The following is a 23,109-nucleotide window of genomic DNA, read 5'->3' as shown; positions in this document are numbered from 1 at the left end:
TTTGGCAAATTGTATTCTATTTCCAAAGCACAAATTAACTTCATTTTCAATGGCCTTCAGAAAGGAAATTTGGACAAGCCCATGACAGTAAAAGCATGATTTGCAATTCACATGCCAACTCAGTGCCCACAGAACGTCCCAACCCTCCCACTGAAGTTACCTGTTCTTGGCCTTGTCCCATGGCTAGGAATTTGAGTCTATCCCCTCCAAAGCCTGTCTTCTCAGCCAGTTTCATGAGGTCACTAATGGGATCACAGCCAGGACTTAAGATAAAGACAACTGGTGAGTAAGGACTGCTCTGCTCAAAGACAGCTTCAAAGCTGATCACGGGGGGCTGCACATACCTGGTAGGAAAAGAAGCACAGTGAGCTGCTCTACAAAAAAAGTATCAATTTTGTTGTGTAAAAGATGGCTTTAATACAGACACCAACATTCATTTCAGACTGCACATGGAAATAATACAGAGAAAAAAGATGCTGCACTGTGTAGGAGAAATGCACAAGCCATTTACATTTGAAACAAGAGCGACTCACTTCTCACTCATGGTCAGTGTCACATAGTCTGTCACTGCCCGATACACTCGGTCCACTCGGAAACACCGCAGGAGGAGGAGTTTCTGAAAGTTTGTGAGACTGTTCTGGTAGTGCATGGGGAATGGCATCTGCTCCAGAGCATCTGTATCGTACCACTGGCAAGAAAAGGTGGGAGACAATGCAGATCAATCAAGTGGATCTATCAATGAAATTGCTAGGAAAAGCAAAAACAATTCGACACAAGAGAAACAAAGAAGAAAGTCAATTCACTGCCAAGAAATTTAAAAAGTTTCAGCTTTCTGAGTACAAAGCATTGGTTGGAAGGTTCAGCCTCTACTGCCACACCACCACTGTCCACCTCGGTGTTATGGCAGGAGGCACTGCTGTCAGAGCAGCCCTTGTGTGATGTAGCAGTACAATAACGACAGTGAAATACTGACCGTTGAAATCAACAGCAAAAATTCCACTGACTGAACAGGGCAAAGAACTCATCAAAGGCATATGACTGGAAAATAAAACACGTACAGTGCAGCACAGAAGATTTGGGGGGGTGGTTATTTCATAACAAGAACCCTAATTCTTCTGCAAATAAGCCAATCACTCAGTTCAAGAAGAAAAGCAATGCCTTGACAGAAAGCACCAGTGGTGACATGCCTCCTACAGAGTTCTATGGCACACTGCATCATACTTGAACATTTAATACCAGAAGAAAAACAAGGAAAGAGAATAGCATTGCAGAAAAGCACGTACATTTTTCCATACATCTGGATTTTTTTCCACATCATCTGGAAGAGATTCAAATTGCTCAGGAAATAGTTCAGACAAGCGAATTAGATCTTCCCAGCCTTGATCTGGAAGCCAAGCATACGGTTTCTTTCGTGCACTCTTCTCCAGGGAAATATTGCCTAGTCACATTGAGAAACTGAAGTGAATGTCCATGTCATAAATTCTCTGGTACATGACCACACATACAGTCCCACCACACAGAGAAACCGTTTGGAAATTTGTTTCTGGAAGCACTGTGAGATTAAACTGGTCTGCTGAAGTAAACATAGCATTTTACAAGTGCTTGCAAAAGCCAACGTTGCATCTTTGCATTTCTACTTATAAGTAGCTAGAAAATAACTAGAGATTACTTTCTCAGGTAACATTCTCATTATCTGTAGCTAACACAAGATTTGTCAGCATTTATAGAGAAAAGAGATTCACCTTTTCGCTGTTCAACAAAGTGAAAAAATACCAATAGCAAAATCCACAACTCATGTAAAACAACATATTTCAGCTGACTTCATGTGCTAGCATTTATCACGAATCATCCTTAGTCAAAATCTATCTTGGAAGGATCTTCTAGCTATCACCACATATATATTTCTATACAAATATATTCACATTACCTTTTAAAAAGAAGTCAAGTTCTTCATGGGGAACTCTGCCATCAGCTTGCTCTATCTTCACAGTCATATTAAAGGAGAACAATAACTTGTGCTTCTCAAACAAGCCTATGTTAAAAGGAAAACATTTTCAAAAATCTGCTCCAGCCCCACGTGTTTTAGATCTACATCCTGCACCTGGTCACCCCACGAAGATCAAGGTGACTGAAGACGGGTTTGGATCAGACTTACAGAACTACAGACCGAGTACAAGTTTGTCAAAATGGCATCTGTGAGAAATACCCAGGAATGTAAGATCCGTATCTGCAATTAGCCGTTTGCAATTGGATTAAGAAAGGTTTTATTTAATTCAGTTGTAATATGCATACTTCAGATAGAAGGGAGTGATTGTAAGCCAGGAACTATGCTGAAAACTCAACATCAGTGAATTTGTTATTGTTTGAGAATTTGCCTCTCTACTGCAAACCAGCTGAAAGCTGGTGAACAGCAGAGCATCAGCTTGTCAGTAAACTGCACTCACCTGTCATTAAACTGCACTCACCTGTCATTAAACTTCACTCACCTGTCATTAAACTGCACTCACCTGTGCAGCCGTAGTTATAGGTGTTGAAAGTCAACGTGTCCACGATGTTCTTTAATCTCTTGGGAAGAATAGGACTGGGCATGGATTTCCGAAGAGAGAGTCCAAAAACCTCTAAGAAGGAGACCAGGGAGTACTGGTACATGATGTTGACCACTGCCATTTCAGACAAAACGGAGAACAAAATGGCCCCCCTCCTGGCAGCTGGTCTGTAGCCGTCTCGAAGCTGATCAATATCCGCCGCTGTTGTCGCAGCCAGATGAAGTTTCTCGATCACCTGCCAGTCATTGATTTTATACAGGTCTAATTAATGCACTGACATATTAATATACAAATATAATCAGTGTACTAAGCTATTTTGAAACAACAATGATGAACATATAGGATGTAAAAATACTGCAATTAACAGCATGCGTTACAAGCACACAAACACCAGGAGGCAAGACACTGAAGACTAGTAATGTTCACATATTAGCCTACTTTTAAGAAGACCGTATTTGTGTAAAAATGCAAGTCACTCATCTTTAAATGCTTTAAATACATTAAATTTCTCTTAGGACTCTGTACAAAGATAAGGCTCTATAGCTTGTGGAGAGGAAAAGACACTGCTGAGTGCTGAAGCACAGTCCCCATTCAATTGGAGACACCTGAACTAAGTCAGAAGAATTGTGCCCTCCCACTGCCTGCCTCTCACTGTTGACTATGTAGGGAATCTGGGCAAGAAAACCTGAAGAAGGATGAATTTCAAAAATCATAGGTTAGAATAAATGAGTCCCACTCTGTGTATTTATGGAAATTAAGGGCAGAGATTAGCACAGGATCATAGAAACAGTATGGGAAAGACCCTCTGGAGTTATTTACTTCAATTTTTTGTCCAAAACAGGACTACTGCCACCACTAGGTCATGTCATCTGTGCCTTTGCCCAGCCTGTAAGCCTCCAAGGACAGATACCCTACACCTTCCCTGAGCAACAAATAACTTGAAATTCCATTTCAGATCCAATATGATACAAGACAAAGATCGTTCCAGAGCTGAAAGAAATACATCACCTACTCTTTGTTTTAAAACTGTGAACAACTATTACTTTGGTCCTAATAATGACTTTCCTGAAAGTTGGACTATGTTCTCTGATGCAAAACAAATAGTGCTCAAAACTGAAAGATACAACACGTTCATTCTGGAAGCTAAGAACTAGGTTGAAAGGAATGAAGAGTTCTCACGAGAGAAAATGAAACACAATGAGAAAGAAAGAAGAGATTCCATAAGTACATATCCTACAAAAACAAAAAAATTGAAACTAACAACCAGCTGGTACCTCAGTAGCTTTGGATTTTGTCTCCTCCATGGTTTGCACCAAGTCTATGTTGTCCAACATGTTTCCTGTGGAAGATGTCAGTTCCCGAAGGAGAGAGTCTTCCAGATCTTTCAGTAAGTTCTTATTGTCACTCGTCTCCTGGATGAGTTGTTCTCTCTGTTCTTCCAATTCCCTTCTTTCAAAACCCGTAATAACACTGAGCAATTGATCCTCGAGGCCCTTCAGTGTAACTAGAGATAAAAGACAGAACACAGCCTTTCTTAAAAGAACAAGGATAGCTTTTTAAGACAACTCATTTCACCTTGATCATCTCATAAAACCACAGCAATGCAATGAAGCGGCTTGGATAATAACTGTATATGAATTGTACCAATGCATCCCAACCTGACAGGTATAAGACTAGATCTTCACTTGTGTTTCAGATTAAGAGAGAGAAGTGAGAAGAATTTTATATTAAATCAGATGATCAGTATTAGGGAGACTCTTAAATGGTAAAGTTTGTTGTTTCAGATAACCACCCAGGCCCCAAACAGCATAATGACTATTTTGTTAATAGACACACACTGCTTACCTTTATAATTGATAACCATAGCTTTCCCAAATACAGCAGGAGAATACTTTGGGTTTGCTAATTTGGTGTTCAGGTACAACCTAAAATTACTGTCATAGTCAACCTCTTTGTCACCCAGCACAATGAATTTTCGCCCCTGTGCAACTTTGATATTCTTCTCTAAGACATTGTCTATCACAGGATCAATGTATTCATCAACACCATGCAGCAAGAAAGGACTTCCATACTTTATGGCAAGTTCTAGTTGTTTAAGGAAATCTGGGTCATTGAAGGAAGCCATCTGCAAGAGAATAATGGAAAGATATGAAAACAGAACTTCTGACTATGCTTCTGACTGTGACATTGTCCTACATGAAATTCCATCCTGGAGCTGAGAAAAAACACAAGCAACACAGCCTCTTGGTTACACTACTTTGCTTGTACTGAGGCTAGCCAACATCCCAAAAAACCATCAGTCCCCAAAAGGTGAAATCCTTGTTTATCTTTACCCTCAGGTTATTTTTTTCTTCTTTCTTCTTAATCCAATTTAAAGCCTGTTGTTGTGGGTCAATACAGAGTGGGAAACGGCTTGCATATGTTGTCAGAATGCCATTCTGGATGGAGAGCTCATCCGGAGGCAATCCTTGGGAAACCCACCTAGGAAGCAAAGACCAAACTGGAACAAAAACTTGATGGGAGAGCAGATAACTTCAGTAGTCTGTAAAACCATGCAATCCTTTGTGCGTACCATTAGAAACACAAGGCAAACATACAGCGTATGTGATTGCAAGAGCAGTGCCAAAACTCAGACTGACTCATTGAGACATTTTAACTACACTACTCAAAACTCAGACTGCTGCATTTGCATTTGAGGACTCACACAGCAGCTGAAATTTGGGTTACTTGGTTATAGGTTTAATTGCAAATTTACTGAAGTGAATAAAAAGACTGCTGTTAAGCCTTGGGTGAAATACATACTATAGATAATTAATAAAAAGGTATGCATATAGGTTCAGTGAATGCCCTTGCATTACAAAGAGCAATGGTTTGTTATAACAAATAGCCTGTGTCTACCAGGAAAATCACTGTCTCCTTGCCACCTTTGTGGCATGAAGTAAAACGGTCTTTCCACCCACACTTCAATGCACAATGCCAATTCTGTGCTACAGATTCAGACTCCCACTTCATGATTTCACATACAGTAGTCAATAACTTCTTGACTGGACATACCTGCTAACCTCCACCTCATTAGTCAGGAGGCTTTCTAACCTAAAAGGCTGGCTGAGAGGAATCTCTCGTGAAAGAATGTCTTCTTGCCACACTTGATAAATCATCTCATTACGAAACTCCCAGCTGAATGCTCCTTCATAGCTCAGAAAGGCAGCACAGAGTAGACAATCTCCAAGCAACTTCACCTTTCGCATTTTGAGGTCCTCTAGTTCCTTTGCCCACCTGACAGAAAAATAAGGGGATCCTGGGTGAATCTGTAACAGGGGGTGGGGATTCTTTTCCAACTGCTGCTATTTTGTCTACTGATTGAGAAAGACAACCACAACATTTACTGTCAGTCGTTGTGATGACACTGAGTAGGATTGAACCATCTTCCTTTTAACCTTAGTAAACCTTTTTGTCCTGCATTAAAAATCGTTATTACTACTTTTCAAGATCTAATGAATATTATTTAGAATGCATATTAATCCCTAGCAGCAGGGAAAAGAAAAAATCAGAGAAAGACATTTCCAAAAATATCTCAGTTTGAAAGATTTTATTCCTGGCATACGATCTTCTGAGGTCAACAACATTCTTCTTTGAATCTACGCTTACCTCTTGTTCTCAGATCTCAAGCCAAAGATGAGCTTGTCAGCAGCTTCCAGTCTTCTCTGCATAATCTCTGCTTCTTCTTGTAACTGTTGCTTTTCTTTTATTGCCTCCTGGTATTTGTCCCCCAAAGCTTTAAGCTCAGCCTGAATTGTAGATAGCTCTGCATTTATCTTTTCCAGTTCCCTCTTACTTAAGTAATAGTTCCGTTCTAGCCTTGCCACCTATATTATGAAGGAAAATATAAAGAGTATTATCAGAGAAAAGAGGGGTTTTGGAGAGAAATCTCAAGTTCTTCCTTCTGGCTATCCTGTGTATTTTAAAGCATCATGGTAATAGGTGTAAACCAAAATAACTGCCATCATTCCTCATCCACCTCTCCCCATCCTAAGCATTTACCTCACGGTCTGAAACTGCAGTTACAAAGCAGGCAAACCTCCTAAAGCAGAGTTCTCACCACATAAGCTATAACAAGCATGTAAGCAGTCCTGCCAACAGCAGAGGTCAGCAGGACTATCATCCCAGACAAAAAAGGAGGTTTGTCTGCTTAATAACAGTGACCTTAAGACCTTAAAAATAGTCAGGCCCACCACCTAGTGAATATACTTTATCAGTAGTCAGCTGCACATAAACAGATTTTCTGTTAGAAATTTTCCCAGTGTCCTCAGATTTCTTTTCATAATACAGCTAAGGTCCCAGTCTTTCTAAAAAATCTTAATTAAAAGGTCTGCACTCAAGGGGCATGGATGTGTGACAGAGCTCTGCTCTGTCCAAATGTCACGTGCTTTGAAGCATGTTTTCAGTAGACAGCTAAAAACTGCTTTTTTGAGCACGTTAGACTATCAAATTCCACCTGGCCCCATTTCTCTCACCTCCTCCCAGCACTAGAGTGGATGGGAACCCATACCACAGCATGACAGCACAACAGACACAGCACATAACCGCACATTCCTCACCCATGCTGCAATATTTCTAAACACCTCTTCTGAAGCACTTCAGAGACTTCACGCTATGAAATCGCCAAGTGTTATTTTTCTGATGATTCATGTTTCATCCTCCTCAGAGTCTGAATTCATGCACTGTACCTTCTCTCTCTTTGGCTTGACTTCTCTAACTACATCACAGTAGCTCATCACCGCTTCAACAAACTTCAGCATTCCCAGGCCAGCTCTGCTAACAAGTTCCATTTCAGTGAAGGTGGTATTAAGACTCTTCAACACAGCTAAATGGACAAAGATATTGCAAGTGAGCCAAGTTACAGTGCAGCAATCCTTAGAGAAATAAGGCTTCTGTACAGCAATATTGAGCAGTACTGTAACAGATCATATGAGTCGTTTGTCAGAATAGAAAAGATTCCGAACTTATGATGAAGGCACTGGGCTTTAACCATACAACAATACTGCTAGTGATTTCTCAAGTTCCTACTCAAAAAAAAAAAAAAAAAGTAGCACATTCAGTTTTCCAGCATGCCTCATGGTCATGGTTTGCTTTCTCTACAGCAGTCGGATACCATTTTGTTAAAAGTGCAAAGTTCAACTCTTAATGGGAATACTCCAGATCACATCCTTGTGATCATCTGCAAAGCTTGACTCATCAGTTTTATATACAGCTTATCTTCTTCTCACTGTGTACAAATCACATCTCAATTGCCACATGATGATCAAGATCATAGTGCTGCTTTCTGAATATCCAAAGGCAGAACAGCAGGCCTGCTCCACTGTCCTGCTTGCTTCTTGCCTGCTCCAAACCGAAGTGTACGAGGACTGGCTGTAACACAGAGCAGAAGGTCTCTGCACTCTGAAAAATCCAATTCTCCAAAAGAGCGACATCGGCAGCAACACAGATAGTGCTGTCCCTTAGCACAAGGGAAATCTCACCCTCCCGAACAGCCCTGGCAGCATTGCCATGGACACGGCTCTCGAACCAGGGCTGCCTTCATTCCAGCTACAGCTGATGGAATCACAGCGCCCTCGGAGCCGGAAGCGACGCCCCACAGCTTGGTGCCAAACCTGCACTGTTGGTGTCACTGACAGATATTTAAGACTGAGCTCCAAAAGTGGAGATGCCGGGGATTGAACCCGGGGCCTCATACATGCAAAGCATGCGCTCTACCACTGAGCTACATCCCCGTTGATGGTCCATGCTGGTCAATACTTTACCTCGAACAGATTTCACTTGGCTGTAAGTAATGCCATCAAAATCTAACTCCATCAGGGATCGCAGGAAATTGGCCTCTGACATCATTCCTTTGGCTGTCTTCCAGTTTAATTCTTTGTACCCCCTCATTATAAGAACACATTCCAAAACAGCTTGCACCTGTTTAGGGGGTTTTGCAAAGGATCTAGGAAACAAGTGAAGAAGACAATGGAGGAAACAAAACACGATGCTAGATCTGTGCTTCCCATCAAGACTGCTAATGAAACGTAACAACAGCTATTAAATAAGACATTTTAAACAAAATGAAAAATATAATCCAGCCAAAACAAGAAATAATTAGCTAGATGAGAGCTCAAAACTGGTTGTTGCATTCAAACAATTTGATCAGTAAGAGACTAAGGAATTTCAGCAGTGAAAGGCCTAAAACAATGATGCATATTTCTCCCTCGTGCAATCAAGCAGCTGTTCACTAGGAGGCATAGAACCAAAAGAATCCAGAGATCTACCAGAGAAAAGAAACCAGACAAGTGTGACAGGGAATGAAAAGCTCTTACTATTTTGGGGAGAGCCAAGGACTGCATGCAATTTTACACCTGTCCCCAAATACAAAATGTATTATAAAAACAGTAATAGAAGCAATTCAGCAGAAAAGAACATTTTCATGCTATCAAAGCAGCACTGAAAATAGAAAGAACAGGAGGAGACGTTCTAGGCTAGGAATCAGAGGATTCTGTTGTGACATCTGCACCTGGGAAGCTGCTGTCCTGATCATAACCCACACGCTGTGCCCATGAGGAAATAAGGCTGACTCTAAAATGGTCTCTCCATGAATTTCCAAGCATTTATGCTATTGTACATCTAAATGAACTACCTGATCTCAGTAACATCAGACTTGTCAAGCTTCTGCAGCTCCAGTTTGGCAGCTTCTAAAATAGGCATGACTTCAGCCAGAGCTGTCTCAGCAGCCTTTTTCTCCATAGCAATAATCTTATTCTGTTCCTGTATCTCTGCAGCTTTTTCTTCAGCCAGTTTTTTCTTCACTTCAGCTACAAATTGTAAAAGCAGGACGGTAAGTAGATTATTCAAATTTGCTTGCAGAACATGTACTACGTGCTTTTGGCTCAAAATCAGGAATTACCACCAAATCAGTACCCTCTTATTTCTAGCTTGCCAGTGTTTACAGGGCTCCATCCATCACCAGGATGGGAATACCATTAGCATTCCACACAAAGCATAGATAATCTCTCTTCACACTGTGCTTCCTTCTGATTTCCTTCTGAAAGCATTTCTGAAACAGAAGATCCCTTTCTTGCTAATGCCTCTTTCCCACTTTACTCCTTATACCTTACGAAGGGAAGACAAGGGCTGGAGGGCATAGTATTGAGGTACACAAAGTAAAGTAGACCAAATATATAGGAAATATGTCAATCTGGTTAGAATGCAGGACCTACTCTTCTAGAAAGATCCTACATCAGCACAGGCAGAACAAGAGGGTCATCTCTAAAAGCATCTGAAGCTCTTAAAGTAGCTTCCAACCCAACACAGACTATGAAAGCCTTGCTTAGCCTGAGGGACACTTCAGCAGTTGTAAACTACTTACCTACTTCTGTGTTTGCTGAAATCTCTTTTAACAAAGCCTCACAAGCAGCTGATTTTTCTGCTAGCACAATCTTTTGCTCTGCGAGTTTCTTGTTCAGCTCAACCAACTGCACACTCGCATCCTTCAGTTTATCCAGGCCCCTCTCCAGCCGTTTGCATTGTACTGGAAAGGAAAAAAAGTGAGAAATATTAGTGACTCCTTGGTATTATTGCACAGCAGTAGACAATGTCACAGAAGGTAGACATGCTTATAGGTGCACTTTGCAACAGAACAACCTCAGTTATGACAGGAAAATCACTGTGAAAGATTTTTTACTTCATAAGCCTCCCCCAGCATTAAAGTCACCTGCGTTGCCAAGAAGTGGCCCTGCACCTCTACTTGCTTTCACTACTGCACTGTTGATATCTGATGCTCTTTGCATACCTCAGTACTCACAGAAGTATGATTAACAACTGCTGTTTGAGGAAGAATGTCAAGCCTTGGCTTAGGCTGAACTATCATCAGATCTAATCACCCTTCCTCAAGCAGAAGAGTGTCTGGTTTGGAAATCCTGGCTCAGATTCATTCACAGAGGAATCTGGGGTATACACAGCACTAGACAGAATCCAAACAATCACATGTGGCCAGGATGTTAGCCAACATCGAAACTGGGTATCGATAGCATCATTTTTGGATAACGTGGGTAACATTAGGGATCTACACCCATTTTCATCACATTATACTTTTTCTTTTTTCCCCTTTTTTTCCCCTAAGTATTTAAATCACTTACTAAAAAGGAGAAAACATCCACAGTCTTACCTAAAATGAACTCATTTTTCTCCTCAAGCAATCTTGGATACGTATGGATAAAGTCAAGGTAATTTTTTGGTGTGACATGGTTACTACGTCTTAATTTCTGCAGAAACCTCTTGCTGAAAATGCCTACAGATTCATGCACCATGACCATGTGCTCAACCACCATCTTGGAGCTCTCTGCTGGAATGCGTGTGTTACTTCCTAAAATTAGTCAGAATAAAAATAAAATAAAACAAATATATGTATTATACATCAATCTATATGTAATTTTTTTTATATTTTATTTATTTATTTTATAATTGGCATATTCTTAATATACTTATTTATTTTTTTAATAGTATGCCAATTACCATCTTCTTTCTCTAATGTACATTGAAGCCAGGCTTAAAAATCTGCTTCCTGGGACAAGAAGCAAGGCCAAGATAGAGCTCAGAAGAGAACAAAGGCATCCTGATAGCCAGGTAACATCATCTACAGAGTTACGGGCTTGAATCTTAGCCATTTCTTCTAAACCTATTTGAGTAAGAAACTGGCAAACAAAAACATTTTTGTTTACTGGGATATTGCTTCATCCTTGTAGATCTATGGTAGTATCCACAACAGGAAAGCAAGATAACATCTATAATAAAGTCAAAGTACAGAATTCATTTCTTAGGCTTATCCAAGGATTAATGGGTTAAAATACTGACATCTTACTTACCAACAAAGGATTTTGCAACTGCATACAAAGCTTGGGAGGGCCAGGGTAAGAACCAGTCAATACCAGTATTGTTGACAAGACCTTAAAATAAAAGCATAGTGTTGCCTTAGCGTTGCCTGAAAAGTTTCTTTGAAAAGCTACATCTTAATCTGCCAGACAGCCCTAAGTTTAACTTTGTTTGCATCAAGAATTTTCAGGTTTGGTCTTATTTGGCTCCTACTTAGGAACAATAATTACCACAAAGCCAGTACTTCCTTCTTGATAGTAAATAATCAGCACTGCATCTGTGTCCAGCTAGACCTGTTGCACTATTCTTTAGGCTATACCATTCCATAGGATGCACTCGAGCAACAACTAGATATTTTAAAGCCCACACTGGGATTCCCACCAGTACACCTCAATTTGTGAGTCTCCTCAGTCCTTTTAGGACATCTTTCAGCCACCTGTTCTGCAGTAGCATCCACCAAGCCCAGGTGGTTTTTCTCTTAGTTGTGTCCTTCTTAACCCACTGTTCTTTTAGCTTTGGATATAAAAATGTTTCTTTTACCACCATATCCTAGTTTCAAAATGATTTAATATGTCACATTCTTCTGTAATCTATAGAGGAAAGGCTGCACACAGAGGCAGTCTGCATACTTCTGCTTCAGTGAGGATGACTAATTGATTTCTAGCAGTTCAGCTGGAAAATGAACTGATCTGCTAAATGTTAGTCAATAATATCCACTGATACGTGGCACTTAACTGGAAAACATCATGCAAATGTGTAATCATTAAACCTGCTCCACTTCGCTTTAGCTGTGGCAGTCTGCTGGAGATTTTGTCTTGCCTGCAAACCTGTGTTTGACAGGGAAGGGATGAAGCAGTGTATATAATTGATACCTGGGAAATTTCTGCACCACGTTCTCAGACTGTCCCCAACTGGGGACATTCCCAGGACAATATGAAGGTTGCTTGTACATTTGTTTACAAAATATTGCCAGACGCTCTGTTTAGCTGGGTTCACACCAGCTTTAATAGCTTCGTCTCCAATCTGACTTAGTATGGTGTCTTTTTCATCATCTGCAAAAAGGGCTGGCACCATTCCTGTAACATATGGACAGAAGAATGCTACTGAGAACAATTTATAACCATATGGCTGGGGACAGAGCAAATGGGAAACTAGAGTGACAAGTATTAAACCTAATTCAGCAAAAATGATTCTGGGCAGTTCTAAATGAACCTATTAATCTCTCTATGCTTCTCCTCCTCACCCATAATGGACAACATACAGGAAATACTTTAGATGATGCAAGGGGATTTAGAAGAATAATTGCTTTGGTTTTGTTTGGGCTTCAGCAACATATACAAAATGTCACAAGAACACAAAATGCTTTTACTCATGTAAGGAAAACATTCATTTGTGTCTCGAAACCACCAATCACATTTTCAGTCTCTCCATCAAATGGTCGTATTGCACGAGTTACCTAATGACTGACATAAGCAGAACAGAACAGAGAGAACCATACCAAGAAAAGGGATCAAAAAATCAGATTCTGTATGAACTTCTATAGAGAGGATGGTCATACAGAGCTGCTAATCTTCACCAGCTGCATACAATAAAAGACAGTAAACTATAGCTTAAGATTATATATAAGCATCTGTTGTTGCTCAGGTGAATGCTATTTAAAAGCAAATGAGAGAAAAGAGAGTTTGTGATTAAACACAACTGAAGTTGCACTCTGGTCTTGGAAGAAGCATGAGGTTCCTGCAAAACTATGTGCACTTTTAGGCTCCCCAGATGCATATAAATGACAATACAATGTCAAAAAGCCATCATTAAGGCCAAGATAATTTCAGGTAGTATTGAAACGTGTAACTAACTACAGCAGCAGAGAATACAGGGTGAAATAGTAAAAGCTGGACCAAGGGTGCATTTGAGTCACAAGCAAATACTATACTGGCAGTAATTCAGGCTGTGTGTGTCACCTGAAGTTAACATGTTATTGATGAGCTCCAAGAAACTCTCATCTGCTACATGGCCATCTGTAAACAAGAAGACTATTGACTTGTTCTCAATACCAAGCTTCTGGTACAGGCTTTTCAGGTCTTCTCGGAAGTTATTTTCTCTATATCCTCGAGTCAAGATGATTTCAAATACCTAGGGATGCAAACAAATATTAAGAAGAGACAGATGAACCCAAGACATCTTCGAAACTCAATTTGAACTAGATTGGATGAAAGGTTTTGGTTTGGCCTCCATCCATCAGTAAATTTATGCACTGCACTCTTTCCAAACAATTACATTTGTACAAACCTACAGGATTGCAATTTTCAAATTTGACTGCCCTTTGTATTCACCCTCCCTTTTCATTCTTCCCCTCCAAATCAACAGTTTCCTTAAGAAACTCTTGAAGGAGGAACATTTCCTATCTAAAATATTACAATATCAATCACAATAGGGTTCCTTGAGAAGCACCAGAGTGATGCTGTAGTACAGATAAGCAACAAAAGCAATAATTAGGTACTATTAGATTTGACCCTAAAACCCATCCTTGTTTTCTGTCCCCAAGTGCCAAGATCACCCACAGCCTCCTAGCAAACTGTTTTCTTCTCTTCACACGGAAGAGATGCCAGCCTAATCTTATCTTGACTGCCTTTCCCCTCCTCCTCTCATCCCCATCCAATTTAATCCTCATCCCACTGTTGCTTTCCTTGTCTTCATTCACTGCAAAGATGCACAGACACTAACCTCACATCCAGCTGTAAAGGCAGCCAATCTTGTAAGAGACTGCTTTCCTGAGCCTCCAACTCCTATGAGTAGGGCATGGCCACGATCCATCCGTATGATGCGATATACGTGGATTAAATGTTCCAAAGCATCATCAAAAAGAACTAGATTCATTTTAACATTAGCCTCATTATATTCCTCCAAAATCTCCTGCAGAGAAAGGTGGTCAGAACGTTACTAGGAGACCAAGAAAACAATAACATTAATAAAATAACAACCCATTTAGCCGCATTATTGCTAGTAAAGATCATCAAGGAAAATAAATAATTAGAAAGCACTGCCATAGCTGACCCCCAATTTTCATAATTCCAGATGCCAAATGAGAGTCTTCTGTGCACACTGTTGTATGTGTGCACATACAAACTGATTTCACCTTGTTTGGTGCAATTTCCTGCCCATTCCTCATGCAAAGACACAAAAATCACACACAGTTCCAAACTGAAGCACACTACCTGAAAGAGATTTTTTGCCACATCATAGGCTTGTATATCTTCATAAATACGAGGCTCTCCCTCATTCAGTGCCATCCTGAAATCCCCAAAAAGAATAGGATCCCTCATAGCCTGCTCCAATTCATCTCTGAAATTCTCTTCAATCAGGTTTTTGATATGTCCTTGTACCTTTGTGTATAAGAAATAAGTTAGGCAACGGAACAAAGCAGGTATTTTTGAGTCCAGGAATACTTAAAAGAGTGATATTAATAATGCACATTCTTGCTCAAATATTGACTTATTTCCAAGAGTGAAAGCTAGTGAGGTTACCAGAAGAACCAGACCACAGCGCCCTTTGTGTTCTATGATACAAAATGGCCTAAGAGGAAGTTCAGGAACCATTCAAGTCAATGGACTGCAGAAATTTAAGACAGAAAGCAATACACCTTATTAAAAAAAAAAATCTGTTCCTTCAGCAGATCAGCTCACTTAGTCTGCCATGGTTACTTTATTTTAGAGAGCTCCACAGATTACATTTTAAGATAATGTAGTAACAACACAGCAGTTAGACGAGTCTGCAGTATGACTGCAAGACCTGAATGCAATAGTTGACAACACTGCTGTGGCAAATTAGTTGCCACTGTAATATTCAGTAACTAATGAAAGTTGAAAGAAACTACTCACCAAAGCTTTATCTGCTTCATTAATCAGCCTGTCATGGAAAACCCTCAGGCACTCATTTCTCCAAACTCTCACCATCTGGGTGACTGTTTGAAACCTGCATTAATATCAAAATATCAGTGACCCAAGCAAACTGATTTGATCAAAAGTCTGGACTGATTTTTTTTTAAACTCTTCTACTGTTTTTTGTTTTTTTTTTTCCCTCTTCATAAAGATAAAAAAAATTGCATCACTACCTTCAGGTATCTTATTTAAGGAAGATTAATGCAATAGCATTTGTCATCAAAAGTAGTATTGTAATTAAGGATGTTCCTGCACATCTTCTCACTCTGGTGAAGGTTTAATGAAAAGCAATGAGATGTGATTGATTTCATGCACCAAGCTTCCTCATTTTACCCCAGCTTCATCCAAACAAACAGGTAAAGGACTACTGAAGACAATTTTTTATGTTCTTACCTCTCTGGGGTTGTAAGAATAAGTCCATTATAGACCCTGGAAAGGTCCCGCAGGTTAAAAATGTAATGGAATTTGGAAGGAGTAGGGGGTAGGTCACAGACAATCCTTTTATAAAGCTCCAAGGTGCATACTGTTATGGTCTCAGAGATAGCTGATATAGACTCATTAAACGTCTGCAAACATGAGAGAAAAAAGAGATGTTTTCATGCAACTGCCCGTAGAAAATTGAATACTATCAAATATTCTGCTTTCCAGCTTTTCAAATAACTTAAACATTTCTAGAAATTTGTATTCCTGTGCAGCATTCCTGCACATATACAGAAATTAAATGTTTTTGGGTATGGTGCATCTTCACTGAAAATAACATCACACTCAATCACTGGAATTTCTACAGTGTTTTCACAAGAGAAAAAATAAATTGGTCTAAAACTACTACTTCTCTAAATGAGAAGGAAACTTGAAAACAAATGTTTTTAGATCCTGTGACAACACAAAAATGAGTGTATATTTCAAAATAAACCCGTTAAGCAATCCTTCAACAAGAGTGAAATTACCGCAGTGTGGCCTTTCAGGATGGAGGCGTAGATCAAATTCAGTGACTGCTCAGAAGGAAAAGGTACGTTAAAAACACTGAAGAGTGAGATGAATCGAGGGTCGACTTCATTCCGACCTCCTCCAGCTTTCCCCATGGCAGCGACAAATCCCAGATCTCGGAGCATTTTACAGTTCATCTCCTTACTGCGGTCATACAGGAAACCTTTTTCTAGCAGCAGCTTCAACAAGGCAATGGGTTGCTGCGTGCCATACTCATCAACCTTTGTAACACAAAAAGCAGCAAGATATTTAGAGCACAGTATATCAACATGCCAAATACTGCTATAAACATGAAAATATTGTGCTCCCTACTTGGGACAGCGTTACACAGACTACATTACACTTGGTAGAGCTCTGGCACTGACTGTGAACATTCATTCTGATGTCTCATACAATAAAAGTGCCTCTTCTCCATGATAAGCTAAAAATGCACACATCCTTTCCTGCTCCAATTCTAAAGTGAAAGGGAGGTTTCTACAAGAAACATCCTGCAACCAATATTAGGCCACAGGCAAATGATTTTAATGCCATTTACAGTTGGATTTAATGATCTTGAAGGTCTTTTCCAACCTGAGCAATTCTATGATTCTATAAGAAGTGATTCGAAAGGAAATATTTCTTATCTAGAGGTCAAATACTGCAATAGACAGAAATACCCCATACTGCAGACAAGTCCCACAGTTCTGAAGTTCCCAAACTAAAAACTAAATGTACTTCCATGAATCCCCTTGACTTGTGATATAAGACCTAGTCCTTTCACACAGTTGAATCTGTACATGAAGGCATGACATCAGTGCCACCATAAATGTTTCCAAAATACCTTGCTAACCAGTGGCAGCTTACCCTTGGCATATTCATATCATCCATGAAAACAATGAGACGTTTTCCCATAGGAGGGCCATAAGTGTCTTTAGTTCGTTTCTCTACATTTGTTTCTAGATTTCTCTGGACGTCCATTGATGTTGTACGGGAAGAGAAGTTCATCACTAGGAGAAGCTGCAAAGAGGAGGAAATTGATAAGAATGGATTTTTACCTTTTTTTTCCCCCTCCAAACTAGAGTATTCTAGAAAATATTCTTTATATTAAGTTGTCAGACATATCAGAAACACTTATCTGGTTCAGTTACTCATTTGAATTACAGACAACAAAGAAGTGAAATTCTTCTTAAATCTTTGATAAAGTAAGAGAACAAAATATTTCTTTTCTTCAAGAATTCTCAAATCATCATTACAATTTGGGCCTGAGCTTGCAGTTAGATCTCTGAACCTTCATGAGGCCTCAAAGTCAATACTGCTACTCACAGGCTCAGGCTTCAGAACAGAAATTTAACACAGGGTCACAAAATGAAAATGCAGCTTTATAAACAAGGCAAAATGCCTCATACGTACATTAAGGTCTTCGTTCAGACTGCTTAAGAAGTTCTGCGTTGTTGCTGTTTTAGAAGTACCTGATTCACCTACAAGAACAACTGGGTGTTTTATTTTTACCATTTGTTCTAGCAACCAAGTAGTGCGTGTTGTATCCACTGTAGGCACTGAAAAAGATTGTGAATAGAACAGCAGGTTAAAATTAAAGGCAGTGCAGCCTGGGGAATTTATATTTATGGAACACAGCTGGATCAGATTCACAATTAACATGCAGTTGCACAAAGATGTAACCTGAAATATCGACTTACTAACAATGCTGAAGAAAAACTTTAATTGCTTAACCACAGCTACTCAATTTTTATCACTGGGCTCTTTTTTCCTATTGACATGTAAGAAAATTAGTTCTCCACATAGCAGCACCACAGACTGGTTAAATTCCACGTAATCCCTATTCCAAGGACATAATCAGGTTATATTTGGATCAGGACTTATTTTTCCCTGAAACATACAGAGATGAATTTTGTTCTATGTGAATAGCCTGCCATCAGGAACAGTATTATAGACCATACCATTACCTATTGTGTCAGTGAAATTAATCTATGCTTGCTGAATCTTACTATAAAATAACCTGGACCAATTTAGTCTTAACTATGAAAAGCGCTTGTCATCATTATATAGTATTTCAAGTAACAACCAATAATGGCCTTAAAAATGAATTTTTTATCTACTGAGCACTTGAACCGGTGATGTGAGATTTTTTCAGAGTTTCTGGCCAAGTACAAAAAAAAAAAAAAAAAAAAAAAAAAATCAATCTTCTGCTCTTCTGACTCTTTCAAAATGCCGTAGGCACTGAAATATCAACTCTATTCCTGATAATCTACTCTAACAAGAGCATTAAATAAATTGGTTTCTGTCATCACAAGAAACTGAAAAAGAGTAGATGACCTTCAGCACACGGTGAGGATCCTTACGTTAAGTCCACTCACATAAAGTAAAAGCACACTGCCACTTTTTTTATCTTACACTCACCTAGGATGTCAAGAAACTTCTTTTGAGGATTATGAATATATCCAGGAACAAGTTGCATCCAAGGTACCCACTTTTTTTGAAATCCATCAAAATGAAAGTCATACAAAGTTGGCAGCTGACCTGGAAACCATTAAACAGCTGAAAAGTTCCTAGGACACTTCAACATTTCATAAGACTGAAATGAAAGTAAAGGTTGTGATTCTGGATCATGTAGAGCAACGCTGTTCCACTTGTCATTTAACCCAGAAAAACACCTAACAAAATTCTCCTAGTCCAGTATTTGAGTCATATTATCAATTAATAAGCACTTTTCCAATGGTTTTCATTTCCCTTTTTGTTTTTCCTTTCACTTTTTACATTTTCTGGCTGGCACAGTTCTGTGAAGGTAAGCCAGTAACTAAGAGTCAGCCAGCAATAGTATCTCTACACATTTTCAGTGACAGTCCTTCAGAGAACATCAAACATTTTCATGGCAGATAGCTGTAAGGAAGAACAATGTTCTCACTTCAAGGAAACCGAGACTTTTTCAACATAATCAACGTGATTTGGAGTACATCATAATAAAATCCTACCTGGCAGCTCCCCTGGCTTAGCCAGGATGTTCTCATCATGAACAGTTGACATACAAGAAATATGTTTAATGTATTTATCAAATTTAACTCTTCCAGCATCAAGAAGAGAAGCACCTAAAGAAAAATATAAAGCTTCCAAGAAAAAGCACTCTAGAACATCAGGATCATCAGGTTTTTCTACAAGAACAGCTTCCAGCATCACAGTCAGCTGAACCACCTGTTGTAAAAAAGGTCAAAAGTGTAAACAGAATCACTATTTAGATAGGTAAAAACTCTTACTATGTTTTCAGCTGTTTGAGTGTTTGCTGATCTTTGGTCCTTACAGATGTATCTACTGATACAAGTATTAATCACAGCAGGATGGCACTGGTAAGGAACTGACTGTTTCTATTGTTTCTTGGTAGCAAACTGAGATTTCACTGTGAACTCTACTCTTGTGATTTCCTTGGGAGATTTTTGCCTTCATTAGTCAGCTCCACTTCTAAGATAAACTTTGTCAACCTTTATTTTCTATTCCTCACCATGTTTAAATCTGTTTGAGGAACAATGGTCTTCAGCCTTTCTTCTTGTTTGCCATCCACAACTCCCTCTGTAATCATATCAATAAGGCAGGGCACGTATTTTTCAAAGAGACGATTCAATTCAATTCTCTCTTGCTGAGGGAAAAAAGGGACAATAATTAAACACACAGAAAAGTGGGAGGGTGACTGTGAAAGCAGAGTTTCCCATCAACACCTGGCTGACCAAGTATAATTGCTTTTACAGGAGTGACAGAATACAGGCAAATTAAGAAATTTAACAGTTATACAGACTGTTTTTTTGGCAGCTGAGGATCTGCATTCATCAGGTGATAGTAAATAAGTTTTCTTACTTCAGAACCTAATGACAGATGAACCATAAGCCAATTCAGAAGATGAGACTGACTTTACAAAGATGTTCTGTGTTTTGTTTTTTTCCCTCTTCTTTCTACAGTTCAGTATTTAATAAAAAATACTCTATGACCAAATGCAGAAATTCCCACCTCATTTTCTCTTCCTCGCATCCACTTCTGCCAGTAAGGCTTGTATTTCAGATTTTTAGGATCCACAAAGACCATTCCACAGCGGGATACTGTGGCAGGAGATGCATACTGTAAGTCACCAACCTGTAAAATAATCATACCACATAATCATGCCTTCAAAGAATAGACAGAGTAACTACTTTTACAGGCTGTGTAGATCTAGCCTCATCTAACCCCTCCCACATACAGCCATTTCCTACCTCAAACAACAGTGCACAGTGCGACTGGAGTCTAATCCTCTCCCCATTTGCCAGGGTCAGTAACTTATTGTCATCCATGACAGAATTCATGTTTTCAACCCATAGAGCATCTACATCTCCATCAAACAGAATGTACCTGTGGATACAGGAGCCAAGGGATATATAATCTCTGACTTCAGTCACATATTTCAGAACTCAGACATTCCATCAAAGGCATCAATGTCAGCTCAGGTGTTTTGAAGTCTCCCCTGCATTTTTGATCACTGCATTGTTTCTATTCATCTCACTGAGGCACACAACTCACAAGAAATAGAAAGATACCCTTAGACACTTTGCATTCACTTATCATTTGTTTCTGAACTAGCATAGTATCAAATATTGTGTATTATATTAAAAAAAGAAAAGTTGACACAAAATTCAGCACCTAAAAGTTATCACAGTAATTTCTAGCTGTCTACCTTCGTTCTTTCTTGTCAGTAGGCCTGTTGATATCCCGAAAAATGTTTGACAGGACTCCATCTGTCCAGTCTCGTGTGGTAGGGTCAAGGATCCCATATAGTTCAATCACAGACATAGCTTTAGGATTCAGTGTGTAAAGCTTTGTCAACAATCCCAGCCTAGAAATACAAAAGGAAAGCAATATTATTTATGTATACATTTATATTATGAGAATACCACCTCATGATAACCCAAGCATACGTTATGGCTAGCTATTAATGATTTTGATATGACTACACAAGTCATTTTACAGCCACCCTTCCAGGTATCAAATTGTATACTTACTTGTTCTGGGCTTGGCACAAAGCATTAATGACAACCGATTTGCCACCTCCAGTAGGCCCAACCACCATTGTAGTGTGTCTAGTTATCATTGTCTCATACATCTGAACAACTTTATCCACCTGAAAAAATACATATTAATTCAACAGACTGCTATCCATAGGTCTATGGACAAGATCAGCAGCTGGTCTATACCTACTAAGCTTTCCTGGAGCCATTCTCGAGTGCAGCAATGCATATCCAGCCTAATGTTTACAACAAAAACTCGGGCAATTAACATTTTTTATACCTGAACTGGTAAAACAACATAACCTCCTTCTTCCAGCACTTGTTCTACAGCATCATTAAAGTCAGGGTAGCGGACTCGAGGGCAGTCCAGGCCGGGAAACAGGTCAGAGATTAGGCCAAGGAAGAGAGGTACGTCTTCAAACACAAATTTAGGAAGATTCATATCTCGTAGAGCTCTCATCAGTACAACCTCCTAGACAAAACACAGCAGAATCACTCTCTACCAAAGAGGTAACCAATTACCTAATACATAGTAATTTCAAACATCACCAAAAACCATTGCACAATTACTTTAGTACAGCTTTGAGAATGCTTTCTTGGCTTCAGCTACTAGTGGAAAAGAGGCCATTTTGAAAGGATTAAGTTGACCAATAGTCAAATATTGAAAAAGTCAAATAGTCAAATAGTGAAAAAGGCTGCCTTTGTCAACTATATTAACAAAATGCTGTGTGGCTAGAGTGATCATACTACAATTTCCCTGATTTGATGCTAAAATAAACAATTGTTTTATAAATATTCCCAAATTCTGCAGTTATTGCAGCATCAAAAAGCTTTTGTTTGTAAGTACGATGCACCACTTGAGCTACCAAATGAACAACAATATGAATGGAGCACCCACTTTGGGTATTATCTTCAGAAAGTAGTTTTCACTATTTATCCAGGATAAATAGTGCATCCTGGACTTTATATCAAGACTGCACATGAAGTAAAACACCTCATTTTTTATAGGTTTCCCTACCAAGTTCTGATGCTACCTTGCTGGTAGAGGGCATCATGAAGCTCAGTAAGAACACAGTAAAATAATAAGACAAAGAACACCAATGCTTCTATTTCAAATGCAGACAAACTACAGCAAATGTGTAAACATATACTATTTCCAACAAAAAGTATGAGCTGCAAAGGGTAAATAAGTAGCAAGCCTACCTCACTGAGGTCTGGTGATCCCCTTTTCAATTCCCCAGCCATCACCAATACTGACTTAAGGGCCCGCAGCCCAAAATCATAATGATGTTGTTTAGAAAGTTGTTCTTTTGCCAGCTTGTACAGCACTGTCATCTTTTTGGCAAGGACCTGTTTGAGAGTTAAATAATCACAGACGTGAAGTTACAACAAAACACAGAGCACGCATACAAGGGTATGGAGAGCAATACAGTTTTCTTACCTTTGCCGTAAGGAATCCTTCAGAAAAGAGCATGATTTCGCAGATTTGCTGAAGATCTGGTACAATAACAACCACAGGCCTGAACAAAGCTTTTACAGACTCAGGGAGCTCAGTCCGGCCAGCATAACCAGGATTCATTGTAATAAAAATGCCCATTCGGCTATCAAGGTTTATTTCTTGTCCTTCAAACTAAAAGCACATGAAAACTTTAGCACAATGTGTGTTTGTAACTGAAACATTACCATTTGCTGAAAGAGAAAACCAGCGATACTGGGACACCC

At 39.3% G+C, this 23,109-nt stretch overlaps 1 protein-coding gene and 1 non-coding gene across 2 annotated transcripts in view; both read right to left on the bottom strand.

Moving 5' to 3' along the window:
- The window catches only part of DNAH10 (dynein axonemal heavy chain 10), a 53,906-nt gene that overhangs the window by 6,759 nt on the left and 24,038 nt on the right, over positions 1 to 23,109 (bottom strand). The window contains exons 35-69 of the mRNA XM_042866023.1: positions 22,829 to 23,017; positions 22,591 to 22,737; positions 21,668 to 21,859; positions 21,382 to 21,500; positions 21,057 to 21,215; positions 20,599 to 20,734; positions 20,360 to 20,482; positions 19,860 to 19,994; positions 19,339 to 19,555; positions 18,767 to 18,886; positions 17,759 to 17,904; positions 17,213 to 17,365; positions 16,330 to 16,590; positions 15,776 to 15,948; positions 15,323 to 15,416; positions 14,660 to 14,827; positions 14,169 to 14,357; positions 13,406 to 13,577; positions 12,320 to 12,523; positions 11,441 to 11,521; positions 10,744 to 10,941; positions 9,946 to 10,107; positions 9,217 to 9,391; positions 8,348 to 8,529; positions 7,274 to 7,410; positions 6,195 to 6,412; positions 5,601 to 5,822; positions 4,880 to 5,027; positions 4,392 to 4,671; positions 3,821 to 4,050; positions 2,508 to 2,781; positions 1,928 to 2,032; positions 1,284 to 1,438; positions 534 to 688; positions 161 to 344 (exon numbers count right to left, since the gene is read on the bottom strand). Of these exons, the coding sequence (XP_042721957.1) occupies positions 161 to 344; positions 534 to 688; positions 1,284 to 1,438; positions 1,928 to 2,032; positions 2,508 to 2,781; positions 3,821 to 4,050; positions 4,392 to 4,671; positions 4,880 to 5,027; positions 5,601 to 5,822; positions 6,195 to 6,412; positions 7,274 to 7,410; positions 8,348 to 8,529; positions 9,217 to 9,391; positions 9,946 to 10,107; positions 10,744 to 10,941; positions 11,441 to 11,521; positions 12,320 to 12,523; positions 13,406 to 13,577; positions 14,169 to 14,357; positions 14,660 to 14,827; positions 15,323 to 15,416; positions 15,776 to 15,948; positions 16,330 to 16,590; positions 17,213 to 17,365; positions 17,759 to 17,904; positions 18,767 to 18,886; positions 19,339 to 19,555; positions 19,860 to 19,994; positions 20,360 to 20,482; positions 20,599 to 20,734; positions 21,057 to 21,215; positions 21,382 to 21,500; positions 21,668 to 21,859; positions 22,591 to 22,737; positions 22,829 to 23,017 (6,003 nt within the window). The remainder of the gene's footprint in view (positions 1 to 160; positions 345 to 533; positions 689 to 1,283; positions 1,439 to 1,927; positions 2,033 to 2,507; positions 2,782 to 3,820; positions 4,051 to 4,391; positions 4,672 to 4,879; positions 5,028 to 5,600; positions 5,823 to 6,194; positions 6,413 to 7,273; positions 7,411 to 8,347; positions 8,530 to 9,216; positions 9,392 to 9,945; positions 10,108 to 10,743; positions 10,942 to 11,440; positions 11,522 to 12,319; positions 12,524 to 13,405; positions 13,578 to 14,168; positions 14,358 to 14,659; positions 14,828 to 15,322; positions 15,417 to 15,775; positions 15,949 to 16,329; positions 16,591 to 17,212; positions 17,366 to 17,758; positions 17,905 to 18,766; positions 18,887 to 19,338; positions 19,556 to 19,859; positions 19,995 to 20,359; positions 20,483 to 20,598; positions 20,735 to 21,056; positions 21,216 to 21,381; positions 21,501 to 21,667; positions 21,860 to 22,590; positions 22,738 to 22,828; positions 23,018 to 23,109) is intronic.
- TRNAA-UGC lies at positions 8,246 to 8,317 on the bottom strand. The gene has a single exon. It is a non-coding gene; the product is annotated as a tRNA-Ala (tRNA).

Source organism: Lagopus leucura, unplaced genomic scaffold (assembly GCF_019238085.1).
Source record: "Lagopus leucura isolate 7727_CA_CO unplaced genomic scaffold, USGS_WTPT01 Super-Scaffold_806, whole genome shotgun sequence".
Lineage (NCBI taxonomy): Eukaryota > Metazoa > Chordata > Aves > Galliformes > Phasianidae > Lagopus > Lagopus leucura.
The sequence above is the reverse complement of the archived record's forward strand: the minus strand, read 5'-3'. Positions and strand labels throughout refer to the sequence as shown.